Below are 16,134 nucleotides of genomic sequence, written 5' to 3' on the forward strand. Positions count from 1 at the left end.
AAGACCTTGAGACTGGAGATAAAAATGATTGCACCACAAGTAATCAAGGATGGGGACAATACTGCCAGGGCTGCTAGTGATGGAAGGGGCTGCTTGCCCTACTTCGTGATCTCACTGTTGATATCACTGATCTCTGCTGAATTGCAAGTCACCACCTCCCATGCCAGTTTAAAAGAACCTAGTGATGACATAATGTTATAGTAGCAGTAAAAGAGCAAATGCAATGTGGAAAACAAAATAGGGCGAGTGAAAGAGAACTTAACTATTTTAAGAGCATTAAAAATAAAAGCAATAATGGTCATGCAAAGGAAATGATGTGAAAATGTCCTAAGCTGCTGAGATGCATGCAAGGACTTAATGCTCACCTATACTTAGCAGTTTGGACATTTACATTGCTTTCATTTTATCATCCCACTTCCTTCTGTTACTCATCATCCTTTGTGCAAGAATGCAAAATAATGGTCCATAAAGCACCTTCTGGTGTAACACGTTTGAGTAAAACAACAAAGGAAATACTGGCAGCATCAGCAGGGAAGGGAGAGAGCAGAAGGGAAGGGTAGTGGCTAACAGTCAGAGAGAGGTAGCTGAGACCACTGAAACACAATCTTCTCAAAGCACGAGTCCTTTCCATCTGTCAAACCACACACAGAAATGACAGTAAAGAAGTTTTACAAGATATTTGTTATATTGAATGCACACGTATAATTACATGTGCTTGCATACACACACTTTTTTAGTATTTCATTGGTTTTAAAACTCCCATCACAAAAAACTCAGTGAAACTGAGAATCTCTTTTTAACTATGTCTTTAATATATTTGTGACCATGGGCATTAATTATCATGAAAAGGATAAATGCATGTTTTCCTTATTCCATTGAACTCTTAATCTCAAATTCAGTAAAAAATGTGAGATTCTCATAACCAGTAGAAACATTGAAACTTGGATCTGCTGCATTGATTTGATTTGGGAGGGATGGTGTTAATTCAGAAGTAGGGTAGCACAGTTGAAATCAGAATGCATCACAGTGTTTCAAGAGGAATGGTTGCACTTAGCTTTTCTGTGCTATGTATTTGTAATCGAGATTGCTTTCTACATCTACCACATCCATATTAGTTCTCTGACTTGCTTGACAAGGCAGAGTCTTCATCATGGCGTGATAGCTGTCTCCTTGAATCACTGAAAGGTGTTAACAATGATCTTCCCTACAAGGGCAAGATAAATTAGACAGCTAAGAAGTCTTTAGAGCAATTTGAAATGTCCACCTACCAGAATGATCTTGGGGTGTGTGTGTCTGTGAATTTTAGGTGATATTTATATGATCTCATAAATCCTGTTTGATGTGGGTGGGAGGGGACAGGGTGAAGCACTAAAACCCTGGGACACATTTTCTTTTTTACATTAGTTTTTTAAATTTCTTATGGTTTTTCCCCTTACAGGGGTTAAATAATTATATCTAGAGTACCCCAATAGATTTGCAAACTGACCATGTTGGAACCTGAGCTTTTTGACAGTTGCTCAAAAAAGAGGGTAAAACGTAGGCAGAACCATTCACTGCGTATCCAGCCTTTCCAATTTGAGAACTATTGAACTCCCCACGTGTAAATTTTATGTCTCCCTCAGACAGACATCAATCTCTTCTTGCTTCTCTGTAAAATACAGCTCAAGGTAAAGCTGAATTCTAAATACCTTTTAGCAGAAAAAGTTCACTATTATTAAAATACATTGAAATATTGCTTGTTCTCTTAAGTTTTAGGAGATCTACTCTCCAGATATATCCTAAGGAAAATCACTTTTGCTTGCCATGTATTTCTTTACAGTGTTTAAACTCTAGTCCTGTATCCCTGTTATAGTTTAAAAGCAGATGTTTCACAAGCTTAAATAAAAGCTTTAATATTGTGACTCCTGTGTCTAGATGCCTGCAGGCTGGGATTGTGATACATTCAGTGAAGCCCACACTTCAAGAACATTCATCTAGTTGCCTTGTCCAGTGTTTAATGGGAAGCAATTCCTTAGTTTTAAAAATTGAACTGCATCTGCTACTCAGAACTTACCTCAAAGTTCTACAAAAGCTAAAACTTAACATTTCTGCACCTGGGGAGGTCTAGAGTGGACTTCAGGAAGCATTTCTTCAGTGTTGGCTTGATCCAACACTGGCTTCCTAGAGAGGTAGTCAGTGCCCAAACCTCTAAGTGTTTAAGAGGCATTTGGACAATGCCCTTAACAATGTGCTTTAACTTTTTGACAGTCCTAAATTGGTCACATGACTGGACTTTTCATCTTCCAAATGAAAAGACCTATTCTACTCCTATTCTATTCTATTCTATTCTATTCTATTCTATTCTATTCTATTCTATTCTATTCTATTCTATTCTATTCTATTCCTACTCCTATTCTATTCTACTCTATTCTTCTCCTCTCCTCTCCTCTCCTCTCCTCTCGTCTCCTCTCCTCTCCTCTTGTCTCCTCTCGTCTCCTCTCGTCTCCTCTCCTCTCGTCTCGTCTCGTCTCCTCTCGTCTCGTCTCCTCTCCTCTCGTCTCCTCTCGTCTCCTCTCGTCTCCTCTCGTCTCCTCTCCTCTCCTCTCCTCTCCTCTCCTCTCCTCTCCTCTCCTCTCCTCTCCTCTCCTCTCCTCTCCTCTCCTCTCCTCTCCTCTCCTCTCCTCTCCTCTCCTCTCCTCTCCTCTCCTCTCCTCTCCTCTCCTCTCCTCTCCTCTCCTCTCCTCTCCTCTCCTCTCCTCTCCTCTCCTCTTCTTATTCTTTTTCTACTCTATTCTACTCTATTCTATTCTCTTCCTTCCTGATGAGCTTTTTTTCCCTCTATCCATTACCTATTGAGAAGGTAGGGTAGTTTTTGCTCAAAATCTTGATTTCATAAAGACTTGTATCACAGACCACTTTACCTGGAAAACAAAAAAACCCCTCTTGTAGTAGGTGGTCTGTAAAATTGCCAATATGGATTCTCATGGTCTGGTATAAAACCATCCTTTTCTAATTCAATTTAATGGTTTGGGGAAATCAATAATTAACTACAAAGGATAATAAAAAAATTAAGAAATAATGAACACTAGAGTGAGACTACAGTTCTTGAAATGGAGAACATACATCAGTGAAAATGATGAAGAAAATTTAGTCTCTGGCTTTTGTCCTTTCTTGTTAAATACTCAGAGAATAGAATAAGAATTAGGTACTTGTAGAAGCAAGTAATAAAACAAAGTAACATTGATTTCCTCTTCTGTCCTATAAAATTATTGATCTGTTTTTAACCTAATTGGCACTTGTGAAAATAAATGGAAAAAACAGTAGGCTGTTCATGGGGTTCAAGTATTTGTTCTCAGTAAGAGAGTCCTGGGCCTGCGTGTTCAGGGCTCTGTTGGCTGTACTAACAAGCTAAAGGTCCAAGTGCTGTTGCACATTGTATTTGCTTTGTTCTTCTTGCCTTTAATCTCATGTCTTGCAGTTCAGCAAAGTTACAGTGCTAAAGATGCCTTAATGTATTGTTATATAACAGTTGAGTACATACTGCTAAAAAAATAGTTTTTCAGTAAAAGTTTTATCTAACATAAAAATGAACAGCTGATTAAAGGAAAGAGATCATAAAAGAGATTTTCCAGTTTAACCCACCATAGTTTGTGGGAATCAAAGGGACATTATTTTTCCTATATCCTGCCTATATACATTTTTAATCAGTTATGCTTTCCTGTACAATAACATAATTTACTACATAGAATCCAAAGACTGTCTGTTTGCTCAGTATTGATCTGCAGATATTTTGTTTGTGAGAAAATTTACAGATGGTTGGGCCCCAAATTCACATGCATAAGTATTTGCAGGTTCGAGGAATGAATTAAATTTTGGTCTAAACTTCCCACACATTCTTCTAGGCAAAGCATCACCAAAGTTATTGCACATATATTCACTGATAGTATTTGTATTGGCTTTGACAAGCCTTGGCTCAATCTCCAAGCTGTATAGTTTGGATGTTGAGCTTGGTGCTTGAAGGTACATCACGTGAAATTTTATTGCCATCAAGAGTTGTCCTGAAGCTTAAGGCTATGTGAGAATCATCACAATCAGGACAGTTAATTACAAATTACAAGTAAGGAACAACGATTAAAAAGTTTTCAGTTGATTAAAAAATATGGACAAAGCTGCATGCTTTTGCTTCGTATTTGATATACTTTGTTTCATAAATATTTTTTAGAAAAGGTAAATTGAAATTTGAAGAAATAAAGATACAGATGTTTACACACTTAGAGCTCAAACTTTGTTTACTTGGGGTGATCATTTAACTCATTGCAAGCATTTTAGCAAAATGCTGTCCTCATAGGGCTGCTGAAGATTGCTGTCCCATGTTTGCATCTGCACTGCAATGGCTCCTGTGGATACAGAGACAGATGATTCCAGATGATAGAGGCATCTGTTTGCTAGTATCCAAAAAAGAAAATGGTGTTTTAAAACCTGTTTAAAACACTATTGCAAAAACAGCTTTATCTAGCCATTTGGATTCTAAAGCTGGATATTTATGTGCTACTTTGGGATAAGATTTGGACTATCCCTCCAGTAGAGTTGTGTTGTAGAAGAATTGCATGTGTATGTTATTTTGCATGCTGTAGCAGTGTGCATATGTGAAAAAGGGAGGGAGGAAAAAAGAGGTAGATGCCAATTCCATTACCGGTTCTTGTGTCTGTTTGCAGCAGTCAGCCATGGATACAGTTTTAGCATGGCTAAAGCTGTGACTATTAGCAAGGTGATTTATATCTTACCACTCCATGCTAATTTAATACTATTGTTTTCTCTGTCTGCTCTTGTAAACAAAACAGAAGTACTCTGCTGTCTCTCTCTGCAACATATCTACAGAGGTCCTGAAAGTCATCAATGCCACTGAAGAACTGATAGCAGAATCCACTGATCCCTGTGATTTCCCAGACGACGTTCAGGACAGAGGAAGAGGGACCCTCCCACTGGGGACCGACCCGGTCAGACTTGATGAGCAGCTTACCACACTGGAAGAAAACGTAAGAACATGAGTCAATACATGAAAGAGTGCCATGTGTGAGTGAGTGTACCTGTGTGTGTGTGCCAACTTGGATGTTCATCAGTGGATGTTCAGAATTAATCTGGGGTTATGAAACAAATACACAAATAGAACAAAAAATCCAATTTCAACAGGTTCTTGGCTGTGTTGGTGGGGGGGTTTATGCGTACCTGAAAGTACTGTGGGGAGAAGTTGGATGCTTTGGTGTTTACAAACTAAATGTAGAATCTCTATCTCAAAAGTTAACTTAAGCCCTGAGAGAACCTCTGTGGCTGTGCAGCTGTGCCATGCCTGGATGAAACCACGTCTCCCAGTCTCAGCACTGCTTCATCCCTCCAAGGGCAGGGGAAAGCATGTCCCCAGCCACACAGAGATGTGGAGGAGCAATTCCCAGCCCCACACATCCCCAGCACACTGTGCAGAGCACCCAGAGAGCTGGAGCTGCCTGCTGCACTGTGAGAATCTGAATTAAACAAACATTTCTTTGGCCTCATCCAAATCATCCATCCTGTTTCATGAGTATCTGTCATCTGCAGGAGGAAGTGCAGTGCTGAATCATAGAGGGAAGTCATTACTCATTGGAAATTTTTATGGATCCACTTAATGGAGTTGGTACACTTGTAACTTTTGATTTTCTCTTCCTGTATTTAAGTGATTACATCTCAGTTATTTTTCCCTTCATTAAAGATCTCTTAAAGATCTCATAGGGATCTGGGTTGTCCCATTATAACATTCTGATAAATTCAGGAAAACAAATCCTGTTTTTCTTCAGTCCCAGAAAATTACAGACAGAATCTCTTCATGGGGGATAAAATCATTTTCCTCTACAGAAACACTTCCCCAGCAGCCCCAGGCTAAGAATAGAGTGGAAGATAATCTGTGGCAGTAGAAACTGGACCTGTCCACCCCAGAGCCCTCACACCCTCCCACAACTGCCCAGTCCTCTCATGACACCTTTTCAGAGCTCAGATTTCCCAGCCCTGCTCCAGTTTGGAGGTTCTCAAACTAATACTACCCCTCCTAACTCATCTGCTCCAAAGCCTTTTCCACTTCAGATCATTCCCCCTGCCTACACTAAAAAGATGACCTCTGACTCAACCCCTCTTTCCCAACCACCTTCCAGTTCTAACCCATCTTTGCCATCTCTGCTGAACCTTGCCAAGCATTTCACTGTGCCAGCTGAGATGCTCCCGCTGAGATGCTCCCACTTTTTTCATTCTCTGGGTGCTGGCATCTCCTGCCCTACCTCATGGGGCACCACAGCCACCTGAACCTGCCCCCCCATGGGCTTCTGGCCCCTGTCTGGGAGGAAAATTCAAACAAGCACAATAGGCTTGAGAGCCCTCTCCAGTGGGGCTGGGGGGACAGGAGTGCAGGATGTGTCCAGGAGAGGCTGGATGTCTGGCAGCTCAGATATGGCCCTCTGCAGAATGGTAAAGGCTTCCCATAGCAGTTGCTGTTCCAGTGCCTGGAGAAAGGTGGAACTTGAGCTTGTGGGAATTAAAGTGCCTTTCTTGTGCCACCTACCATGATATCCATGTTGTTGTTACACAACAGATGTGCCTCCACAGCAACTTCTAGCTGAGTTTAGTTGAATTTTTTCAGAATAATAGAAGTAGATAAGTAGATTTTCTCTCCTGTGAAATACTAAAGTGTCCTAGCTCCAAACACCACAGAATTCTTCTGGTAGGAGAGTGAATATGGAATGAAAATCCACGTCCAGGCTGAACCACATCTTTGCAAAAACTAAGAAATTCTGCAGGACAGAAAGCAATTTGGGGAAATCCACTCCCACACTTTTTTCTGTAGAGAACTGTGTTGTAAACTATCAAAAGTGCATTTTTTCCCCACAGTTGCTCTCCGAAAATCCCTCCAATCCATGTGGAGCTTCGACATCTGTGGTGCTGTGGCCCCTGGTCATACATTTGGGCCAAACATTTCTCACTGAGAGGAGAATGGGCACTGAAGCAGAGCATTCCTTGCTTTAGTGCTGCCCTCGCTGCAGCATATCTCTGGTGTAGCTTCTCTCAGCTCCCTGCAGAATTCCTAAGGTATCCAATTTAGTCTTGCTGTGTCCCCACACTACATCTTTCTGTCACACACAGGTCTTGAATTCAGTGGCAAAAACTTCACAGCTTCAAGATTTCACCACCACGCTCCATGGTAGAGTTAAAGAGCCCTTGGAAATCCAGGGATCCATAACTTTTCCCATTGCAGCTGGAGTCATATCTACATGCAGCACATCATCTTTGCAGCAAATTCCAAAAGAGGATCTGGATGTTTAAATAATTTTTGCTCTCTCTAGCACTTTGGGACTGTGCAGGCATCAGTGTGGAGAATGTAGGGCCACCTGTACCCACACAACATTGGGGTTTAGTGAAAGCTCTGTATAAGTGGTGGTAAAACAAGTCTCCATCATCTGAATGTGAGTGTATAAATAAGGGTGTCATTTAGGGGAGACCTGCAAAGACACCATTGCCATTTGAAAGGGCAAAAATTGTTCAGGCAAAGGGAATATTCTTTAGGAAAATCTTTTCTTTAGATCTAGCTGGGGAAGGTTCTTTAAAATTTAACAAATGTATGGGCTGGTCAAGTTACAGAAACATTGATGACCTTCCTTTCCCACATTTTTCTCTTGGTACTATTTTCTTTAGATTTTTTCCCCCCTCTTGAAAAGTACATCTCACTGTGCAGAGATTTTTGGCATAGCATTTAAATGCAACTTTTTCTTTAATTTTCTAAAGATGCTTCTGTTCAAAATGTTCCTTTTTTTTCTTTTTGTAAGCTTTTAGATATGATAGGGAAATTTTTAAAAAGTTGTCTTTTAATCTGAACTAGCTGTGGTATGTCTTACCACAAAGATGTATCATGTAAATGAATGGAAAGAACAATTAGAACCCACAAAAACAGGACCATTTCTATTTAAATCAGCATGTTACCTTTATGGACCACCTGTGTCTCCAAGTACTTCAGCAAAGATGTTAAATAAGATCACTTACTTGTTCTAAGTATGTTTTCCAAACATTTCATGCCTGCAGTTAGACTGTGTTCTTACAAGATGTAGTGTGTACAGATGTAGTGAATTTGTTTCTTAGGAAAGTCACATGCATGAAAAAAAACTATCTACACTTATGCTTTGAAACAACTGATACAGAGGAAAAAACCACTACTGCAGGCAATTAAGAAACAATAATGAAATACAAAAATAATAAAAAGTAAACAAATTTTAATCTGATCATTCTTCATCCCTTTTGATCCACAAAGTCACAGCATGGCCAGAAATTATTTGAATACCTGTTATGTCAAAGGACTGCAGGATCTAGGAATTGTGGTCAGATACAGTGATTAGACTGGAAGACATGCATGAAATTAAGGTGTTGGCTCAAGGATCTGCTTCAGATCCTGTTTGTTTGCCCCTTGAATAATAAAGTCAGAAACAGAACATGTTTAATTCATGCTAGTTTTGTTGCAATACGGTCTTTATTGTTGTTACAGTGACTGAGGCTGCCAATGTGGAAAATCAGAACATATATTTAATTTCCACTGTACTGTTGCCAACTTCATGGGAACAGCCTCTTGACCAACTAGTAAATAGGCAGAAAGTACAGTGTTTGCACATGGTTCTACACAGTTTTAAGCACAGATGTCAAAAGTCAATGCTTTTCTATAAACCAGAGACCTCCATCCAGGCATGTACCTTAGATTTCTTTGTGAAAGAAAAGAAATAGTAAAACACAGTGTATAATGAATTATTGCTCTGAGGAGCTGAATGGGAAATGAAGCTGTACCTATCAGAGGTATCACAGGTGGGCCAAAATATATGAAGTTGCTTGATTTTAGAGAAGAACTCTAAATTATAAAGACAGAAATTCTCTTTTTTTGTGGCCCAGATAAGTCTATTGATTCTCCACAGATTCACTCAAAGGGCCAGGAGGTAGGAAGGTTTTGGCTGCTGTATATTTGGGTGAGAGCAGGATGGGAAGGAAAACTCTTACAACTTGTAAGCACAGTTACACTATAAGAAGTTAATAACTATATGCTGCTGGACAGTTATGCATGGCCTTTCATTGCCAGAATGCATTAGGTGTGTTTCAGTAAGCACAGCATTATATGAGGTGTGATCTGTTGACTTCCCTGTGTAGACTTAGGGGAGTTGTCTTGTGATTGACTATCAATAATGGAAAAGCAAACATTTTAACTTTTTTCTTTGCTGATCAATTTGGAACAAAGAGGTTTTGGAATACCATTGTAGCAGCTACGAAATTTGTCATGCAGCCTCCTCTTTCCTCCCTTCTCTTTGTGGATGTATGTGTTTCAGATTATCCCCCCATGCCTTTCTTTCACCAGGTAAGTCTCCCTGTAGTAGGTGAGCAAGCCGGAAGACTCAAAGGTATGGAAAAGGCCTGCTCAAACCTCCATGCCTACCAAACAAAAGTCACTGACACCTCTCCCTGCCTTGGCCCTACAGGTGTACCTGACAGCCAGCACAGTGTATGGGCTGGAGGGGCAGCTGACAAACCTGGAAGATGCCGCACGCAAGATCAACAGTGTCACTGAGGAATCTGAGCTGGCTGATCTGGAGGATCAGGTGGCCACAGCTGCTGCCCAGGTTCATCACGCAGAACTTCAGGTGAGGACAGAAGCTCCTCCCTATCTGCAGGTCTCCCACTGCCTTGCCTGGCACTCACCTCACCACACACACTTGCTTTGAATACTCTTTTGTACTGCAGTGGTTTGATGATGTAAGGATGCTGACTGCATCCCCCGAGTGGAGCAAAGCGTAACTGAGAGGTGTAACTCAGCCCAGGCAGGTGTACTGTGCTTGTCATTTTCTTCCCTCAGCTTGCTTTTGGACATGGCAGTGCAGCAGCCTGTTACTGCAGTGTTAACACTGACCAGCTCCTTCCTGCCACACAGCTCACATGGTGTGCTCTGTGTCATGTGTGTGGCTGTGGTCAGACTGCAAATACAGCCTTTGGTAGTTTATCTAATCAGCAAGTTGTAAGGCACTTCCCAAAAGAAGCCAGTTTTGGGAGTTTTCTACCGACAAAGACCAATGGTAGCCAGAGGCTAAACCAAGCACACAGCCTAGCACTTGCAAGCTTGCCTTGGGATTTAGGCACTTAAGCAGCACGCATCCCAGCCAAAAGGCAATAGCTTTTGTGGGCTGTGATCTAGCACCACTCTACCAGGCTCCAGAAATTCTGGGGCTCAGAAGAAAACATTGTGATCTGGTGCTAAAAGCTAAACAAGGTAATGCTGCCAGACCTCAATGGGCTGGCACAGGTTGCAGCTCACTGACAATGATTTCACTGACAAGTCTATACCCTGTGAGACACCGTGAAGTGCCTGTGACAGGGTTTGATGAGAACCACCTGGTGATTTTACTCAGCACAAACATGCTCAGTTGAGGAATGAGCAATAATCTGAGAGTCTGACATCTCTCTGATGCCAGAAGTGCATTGTCACACTAGTTGGCAAACTGGTAGTGATGTTTTTGCTGGCTTTGGTCATTATTTTATAAATCTGTTAATGGGGATGATGGGTGAGGAGGAGAGAGAGGCCTAAGCTATACAAGGAGGATGACAAAAAGGCCAGTGGAAGGTCTTCTGCAGAGTGAACAGCTCCAGGTGTCATTGTGAACCAGGAGTCGAATTATATGTCAGACTTCTCTGATACTTCTTTCCCTTTTTAGCAACACTTGTTTCCGCTACGCTCAATATCAGACCACCTTCCCCCTGGCAATCTGTTTTCCATTCAGTGTTTTTATATAGTGTGTGCTTGCATTTAAGCATGTTTGTGTTTAATAGAGCTATACCTTTAAACCATAAATACTTAAGTTCAAATGTTTAGATTTTGTGACAGAGGATGTACTTTGCATATGCATGAAATTAATTTTCAGTTAGTAAATGTGTCCCACAAAGTTATTTTTTGAATGTAGCCTTTGAAAAACAGCTTGAATGAAATTGGGATTATGCAGCTAAAGGTAACTAGGAGATGGCAGATGCAGGTTTTCTCTCCTCCTTTCTTTTTTTCCTCAAAAGGAGTAAAATGCCTCTTCCTTGGAGTCACAAGGTAGGTTGGATTGTTCTTTTACTCCATCTTTACTAACAAATTAAGCCCCTTTTAACATCAGGACTAAAGAATTCAGGAAAGTGTCAGAATTGCTGAAGAAGTTAGCCATCTGTTTATATTTTTTAATTAAAGAGGATTCTGCTGGGGGAGGGTTATATTTTAGTAGTGGTATCCACAGTAATTTTAAAACTTCTTTTCCCCCCTCCCCATCTGTCTGTCTCTCTCTTTTATTTTCTTTGAAGATTTCAGATATTGAGAGCAGAATATCAGCTCTCACTGTTGCAGGCTTGAACGTGGCTCCCTGTGTTCGCCTGACAAGGAAACGGGATCAAAAGCAAACAAACCAGGTGCCAGAACATTATGTAGTATTCAAAAATACATTGGGGAAATCTTGCCTCTTTTTCTGTAATAGAGTTGAGTAATACATTTGTGTTATTTACAGATGCATACAATAGACACATCAAGACAGCAGAGGAGAAAACTTCCAGCTCCACCAATAAAAGGTGCGCTTAAATTATTATGTACATTAGAGAGAGACTCTCTTTATAAGGTTCAATATAAGGTATGGTTCAGCAAAGCAGGGGAAAGATTACGTTCCAAAATGAAAGCCTAAATATATCCATCCTCCTCATTTTTCATTGCACTTGCATTATACAATATACCCATTTATCACATTAAAAACCATCACCACTTTCTCTTCAGTGAGAGTTGTGACAGTGGCAAACAAATAGGAACAGAGGCAGAAGGCTGGAAAAAGAAAATGAGAAATGCTGAATACTTGCAAGAGGCATTCTGCTGCTCCAGTATGCCTAGGGTTAGTTTGTGAGACCCAAGTGCTCACAGTGTTTACTTACCAAAAGCCAGTTGCCACCCTCCATAATCCACCACATTCTTGAAGCCCATGTTTGCTTATTTCAGTCCACATGATGTGGCTCAGCAATGTTCCTGGTATGTTAGGCAATGCCTGTGAATTTGCTTTATAAAATAAAGTGCTTTTTTCTCCTATTTTTTTCTTTTTATTTCAGCCCCATGGTGCATTATCTCTGACAGTTCTAGGGCCTGATTCACCTTGCATTACCCTTTGTAATTCCACAGATTGACATAGCCTCAAACTTTAATAAATTTGGACTACCACACCCTGCTGGTTTTAATTAAATTAAATCAAGCTTTCCTCATACATGTTAGGGGAATTTTTACTCTCTGGAAGATGTGACTCCTCAGAAGTACTTTTACATTTGCTTCAATCTCTTATGTGAAAAATCTCCCTTTTTGTATCTTTCCCAGGTGAAACAATAGATGGTTCTCCAGTTACCACTGTCAGAACGTTTAACAGAAACTTCATGCTTCAAGGATCTCTAACACAAAGAACTAAAGAGAGGAAAAGCACTGCCAAGGACTTAATGGTAGATAAATAGTTTTTTTAAAAACTCTGTTAAAAGCAGTAAATAGAGAGATACAGTATGTGTGTAGGCAGCTATATTTCAACATCTTCACAAAAGTCTCTTGATAGTTTTAAGAAAAGACAGACTGCCAAGGCAGCTCTGAACAAATATGACCAGTGTTCTGAAAGGTGTCCAACTATACACCATAGTATAGCAGCTCCTGAATGCCAGCTGGTGACAATGTACCCTGGCTGCCAGGTCTCTAGGAATGTGCTACCCTTATTTTAAATAAATAAATTAGTCGTGCCCTGCAATTCAGACTTCTGAAATAGAGCCTCACAGAACCAGGTGCACACTGTAACTGGGCAGGGGAGAGTCACCTTGAATCTCACTAATTGTTGAGAAATGTTCAAATATTACCTAAGTGGATATTAAGGCGTAGGTAAGCCACATATTGCTCTGCAGGATTTGAACAAACAGACTTCACTGGACAGCTGTCAATCATTTCTTCTACAGCAGCCATAGAGGGATAGGGAAAAACACTGGCTTTCCCAAAGCAGTCTGCCACTGGATATTTGGGAAATAGGTAGAGAGGTGAGAAGGGGAAGGATCTGGCTCTATAGAACTTCAGCAGGCTTATTTTGTGTTTAATTCATGCTTTTCTTTCCTGTCCCTCTGTGTTCTAGGAACCTGCTATAGGATCTGCTGTGATGTACTAAATTTACACTTCCCTACTGCCAATAACACACTGCCTAAGGCTGTACACTAGAGTGCCTTTACTTAACAGCCATTGTGTAAGTCCAGCTGAAAATGGACCCTCAAGAACCCACAGAGCCTCAGTTATAGGGCTTCATTTGGATACCTCACTGAGAAAGCTGTCCAAGTCTTCAGCATGTGGTTTGCTACAGGAAACTCTGCCTTAAAGTTCTCACAGGACTCTAGACAGGATGCTGAGTTTCAATAGCAAGGCTCCACATTTTAAGATGCACTTTTTCTCCCTATTGATTGTATTAAAGTATGTTGTCTTTAAACTGCAGTATGTTTTTGTACACTCAATCAGTCACAATTATAGGCCAAATTATCTGCCAGAGCAGACCTGTGATCCATATTTGCTGGCCTCTTACTATCCACATAGGCATCCGTCTTGTCGAGCAATAAGAACAACTCTGTGCAGTGTGTGCTGCTTTTCAGCTGCATGGTGGGTGTGGAGAATCAGTGTAGCTAGCTCTGCTCCCAAGGAGTCAGTGGAAGTTTGGAAAGGGTTTGTAGGAGGAGATGTGATGTGCAAAGTCTTCTCTGTTCACGGAGAGTACTCTTGGCAGGTGGAATGCTCTAGCTCCAGAGCTAGGTGATTGCTCTTGGCAACAAGGGAGCATGGATGTAATGTTGAACCATGAATTGGTGGCCACAGATGTGGACCAGATGTCTTGTTGAGTTACAATCCTGGTATCTGGAAACATCTGAACACTGTTGTGAAACAAACACCTGTTATGTCTCATTCTTCTTGATAGCAATGTCCACTTAGTAGTGGCCAACCGTGCTGTAGTTCAGAATAAAGTCTGTCCAACCCTTAAGATTGGAAAAAGAAAGTAAAAGCAATGTGGATGAGATCTCTGACTGATTGGTGGTTGTAGGGTCACTGCAGCCTGGAAAAGATTCCTTTCTAATGTTCCCTGGCATTTCTGAGAAGGGGGCAAATGTAGCCCAGACATCTTTACTAGTCTGTAGCCAACATAGAGTAGCTGGGTCCTGTTCCTGGTGCCGTATGTACCCCATTACCACTGGGCCACTCTGAATTGAATTGTGAATAGTAGTATTTCTTCTTTCATTTCTTGAGACCTTTAAAGCGTAAGTCAAACTGGAAGACCCTTGAGCAGATGCACAGGAGGAAACATGCTGCTTACAGGGTGTTCCCTTCACCTGGGGGAGGGCATTGCCAATTCATGGTATTTTATGCTCTGAAGACCACGAAGGAGGTAGTTAGAGGAGGTGATGAGCCAGTGAATCCCCTGCCTTCCACACAAGCAGGCACCCAAATGCAGATGTGAAATGGGTTGATGTGAAATGGGCTATGAAGAAGGGCACAGGCTGGCAAGTTCCCCCTCAACACTGAGGAGTGGAAAGTCCTCCCGAGAGCTGTGGGCACCAGGGAAGGAGGAGGTTTCCACTTTTGCCTGGGCTCCCAGTGAACACCCATGAGCAGAGTGCCACAGGTTACCTACCATACAGCTGGAAAGCAGTCCCTTGGGACACCAGGCCATGCAATGTCTATGGTTAGACAAATATGAGCAAAACTGGGCAAATTTCCTGACTAGGCTGCATTCAGGAGGGCAAGTGGGGAAGACAAGGAATGGCTGGATGGGTTGGTTGGAAAAACAGTGCCAGTTGCAAATCTGCCACCCACATTAGACATCTAGCTTGTCAGACTCTGATGTTCAGCTGCATGTAAGGAACCCTTGGAATAAATACAACCATCTTCTCACCTAGAATACATAAGCATCATTCCATCCCTTCAAGGAATTTTCATCTGCCCAAGATCTGACCCAATGTGTTCATTCTGGGTGAAATTAGGCCTTCTTTTACTCTCACACAATACTAGTTCTCTGAAATTGGTTTGCACAGATGTGAGGGCAGAATTTGGCCCACTCTGTTTAATATATAAATATATACATAAAACAAATAGATTTTATTTATATATGCAGTCCAGTAAAGGAGATTAAACAGAGTAGGATGCCTGGCATTTTTTTGTTATTCAGTCTCCTCCTCCATTGACTGTTCTCGTGTATGTATACAATACATTCCCAGGTTCTGGTTCATGCAGGTATGCGTGTTATGAAATGTCATTAATGGTGGTTGGTCTGCATATTCGTCTAATAAATAATAACTAATATTGTGTATGTAATATCAATACAGAAACGACTAATTTTAATAGAATAACTCTTTGGCTTTTGTTCTGTTAGTGTGATTTAAACAAGCCAACAAAGTTTGGAATAGGTTGTTTTCCTTAAGAGGCATGAAAAGCAACTATTATCGTGTTACAATGTTAAAATATTCAGTCTTCTTTGACAGAAAATGTGTACTGTGTAGGCATTACAAAAAAAAAAAACTTAAAAAAAATCCCACCTGCTCTAAGGCATTTGAATTTTTACAAATGTTTATTGTGCCAAATATGTGCAAAGATATAATTTACTGTTTTAAAAAAAAATCATAAAAACATATGTTATAGCACACAAAGAATTATTTTGCCATCAAGTGATTTCAATCTTTAGTGTTAATATTTATATTTAGATTAATTTTTATAAATGAAAATATTTTAATGGGTAAAATGAAGACTATATGATCTATTTGATTAAGTCTGAGTGAATATTAAGCTTGCCTTGTTGTTGTTATCTGCATATTCAACCAAGAGTTATTGTCAAGAGAAATTATAAAAGAGTAAAAGTGATTTATGAAAAGAATGCCTTTTCAAGGACTTGATTCATAAAGAAAAAGAAAAAGTTCTTCTCTGTTGTTTCAATTTATGTGCACTTTGGCCAGGGAATGTGCAGAACTCACGGTCTCAGGTGCTGCCTGTCCACAGGTGACACAGTCACACCCAGGAGATGGGCAGCCCCACACAGGTGCTGGGATTTCCCCAGCAAA

At 40.7% G+C, this 16,134-nt stretch overlaps 1 protein-coding gene across 5 annotated transcripts in view; it reads left to right on the forward strand.

Moving 5' to 3' along the window:
• Positions 1-15,932, forward strand: part of MYRIP (myosin VIIA and Rab interacting protein) — a 204,947-nt gene extending 189,015 nt beyond the window's left edge. For 4 of the 5 annotated variants that reach the window (XM_071561329.1, XM_071561328.1, XM_071561330.1 and 1 more), the window contains 6 exons: positions 4,821-5,015; positions 9,504-9,665; positions 11,353-11,457; positions 11,553-11,613; positions 12,395-12,513; positions 13,179-15,932. In XM_071561329.1, coding sequence (XP_071417430.1) covers positions 4,821-5,015; positions 9,504-9,665; positions 11,353-11,457; positions 11,553-11,613; positions 12,395-12,513; positions 13,179-13,211 — 675 coding nt within the window. In that variant the 3' untranslated portion in view covers positions 13,212-15,932. The remainder of the gene's footprint in view (positions 1-4,820; positions 5,016-9,503; positions 9,666-11,352; positions 11,458-11,552; positions 11,614-12,394; positions 12,514-13,178) is intronic. The other variant, XM_071561331.1, reaches the window with a different exon arrangement.
• The last annotated feature ends 202 nt before the right edge of the window (positions 15,933-16,134 follow it).

This window comes from Pithys albifrons, chromosome 7 (assembly GCF_047495875.1).
Source record: "Pithys albifrons albifrons isolate INPA30051 chromosome 7, PitAlb_v1, whole genome shotgun sequence".
In the NCBI taxonomy this organism is placed as follows: domain Eukaryota; kingdom Metazoa; phylum Chordata; class Aves; order Passeriformes; family Thamnophilidae; genus Pithys; species Pithys albifrons.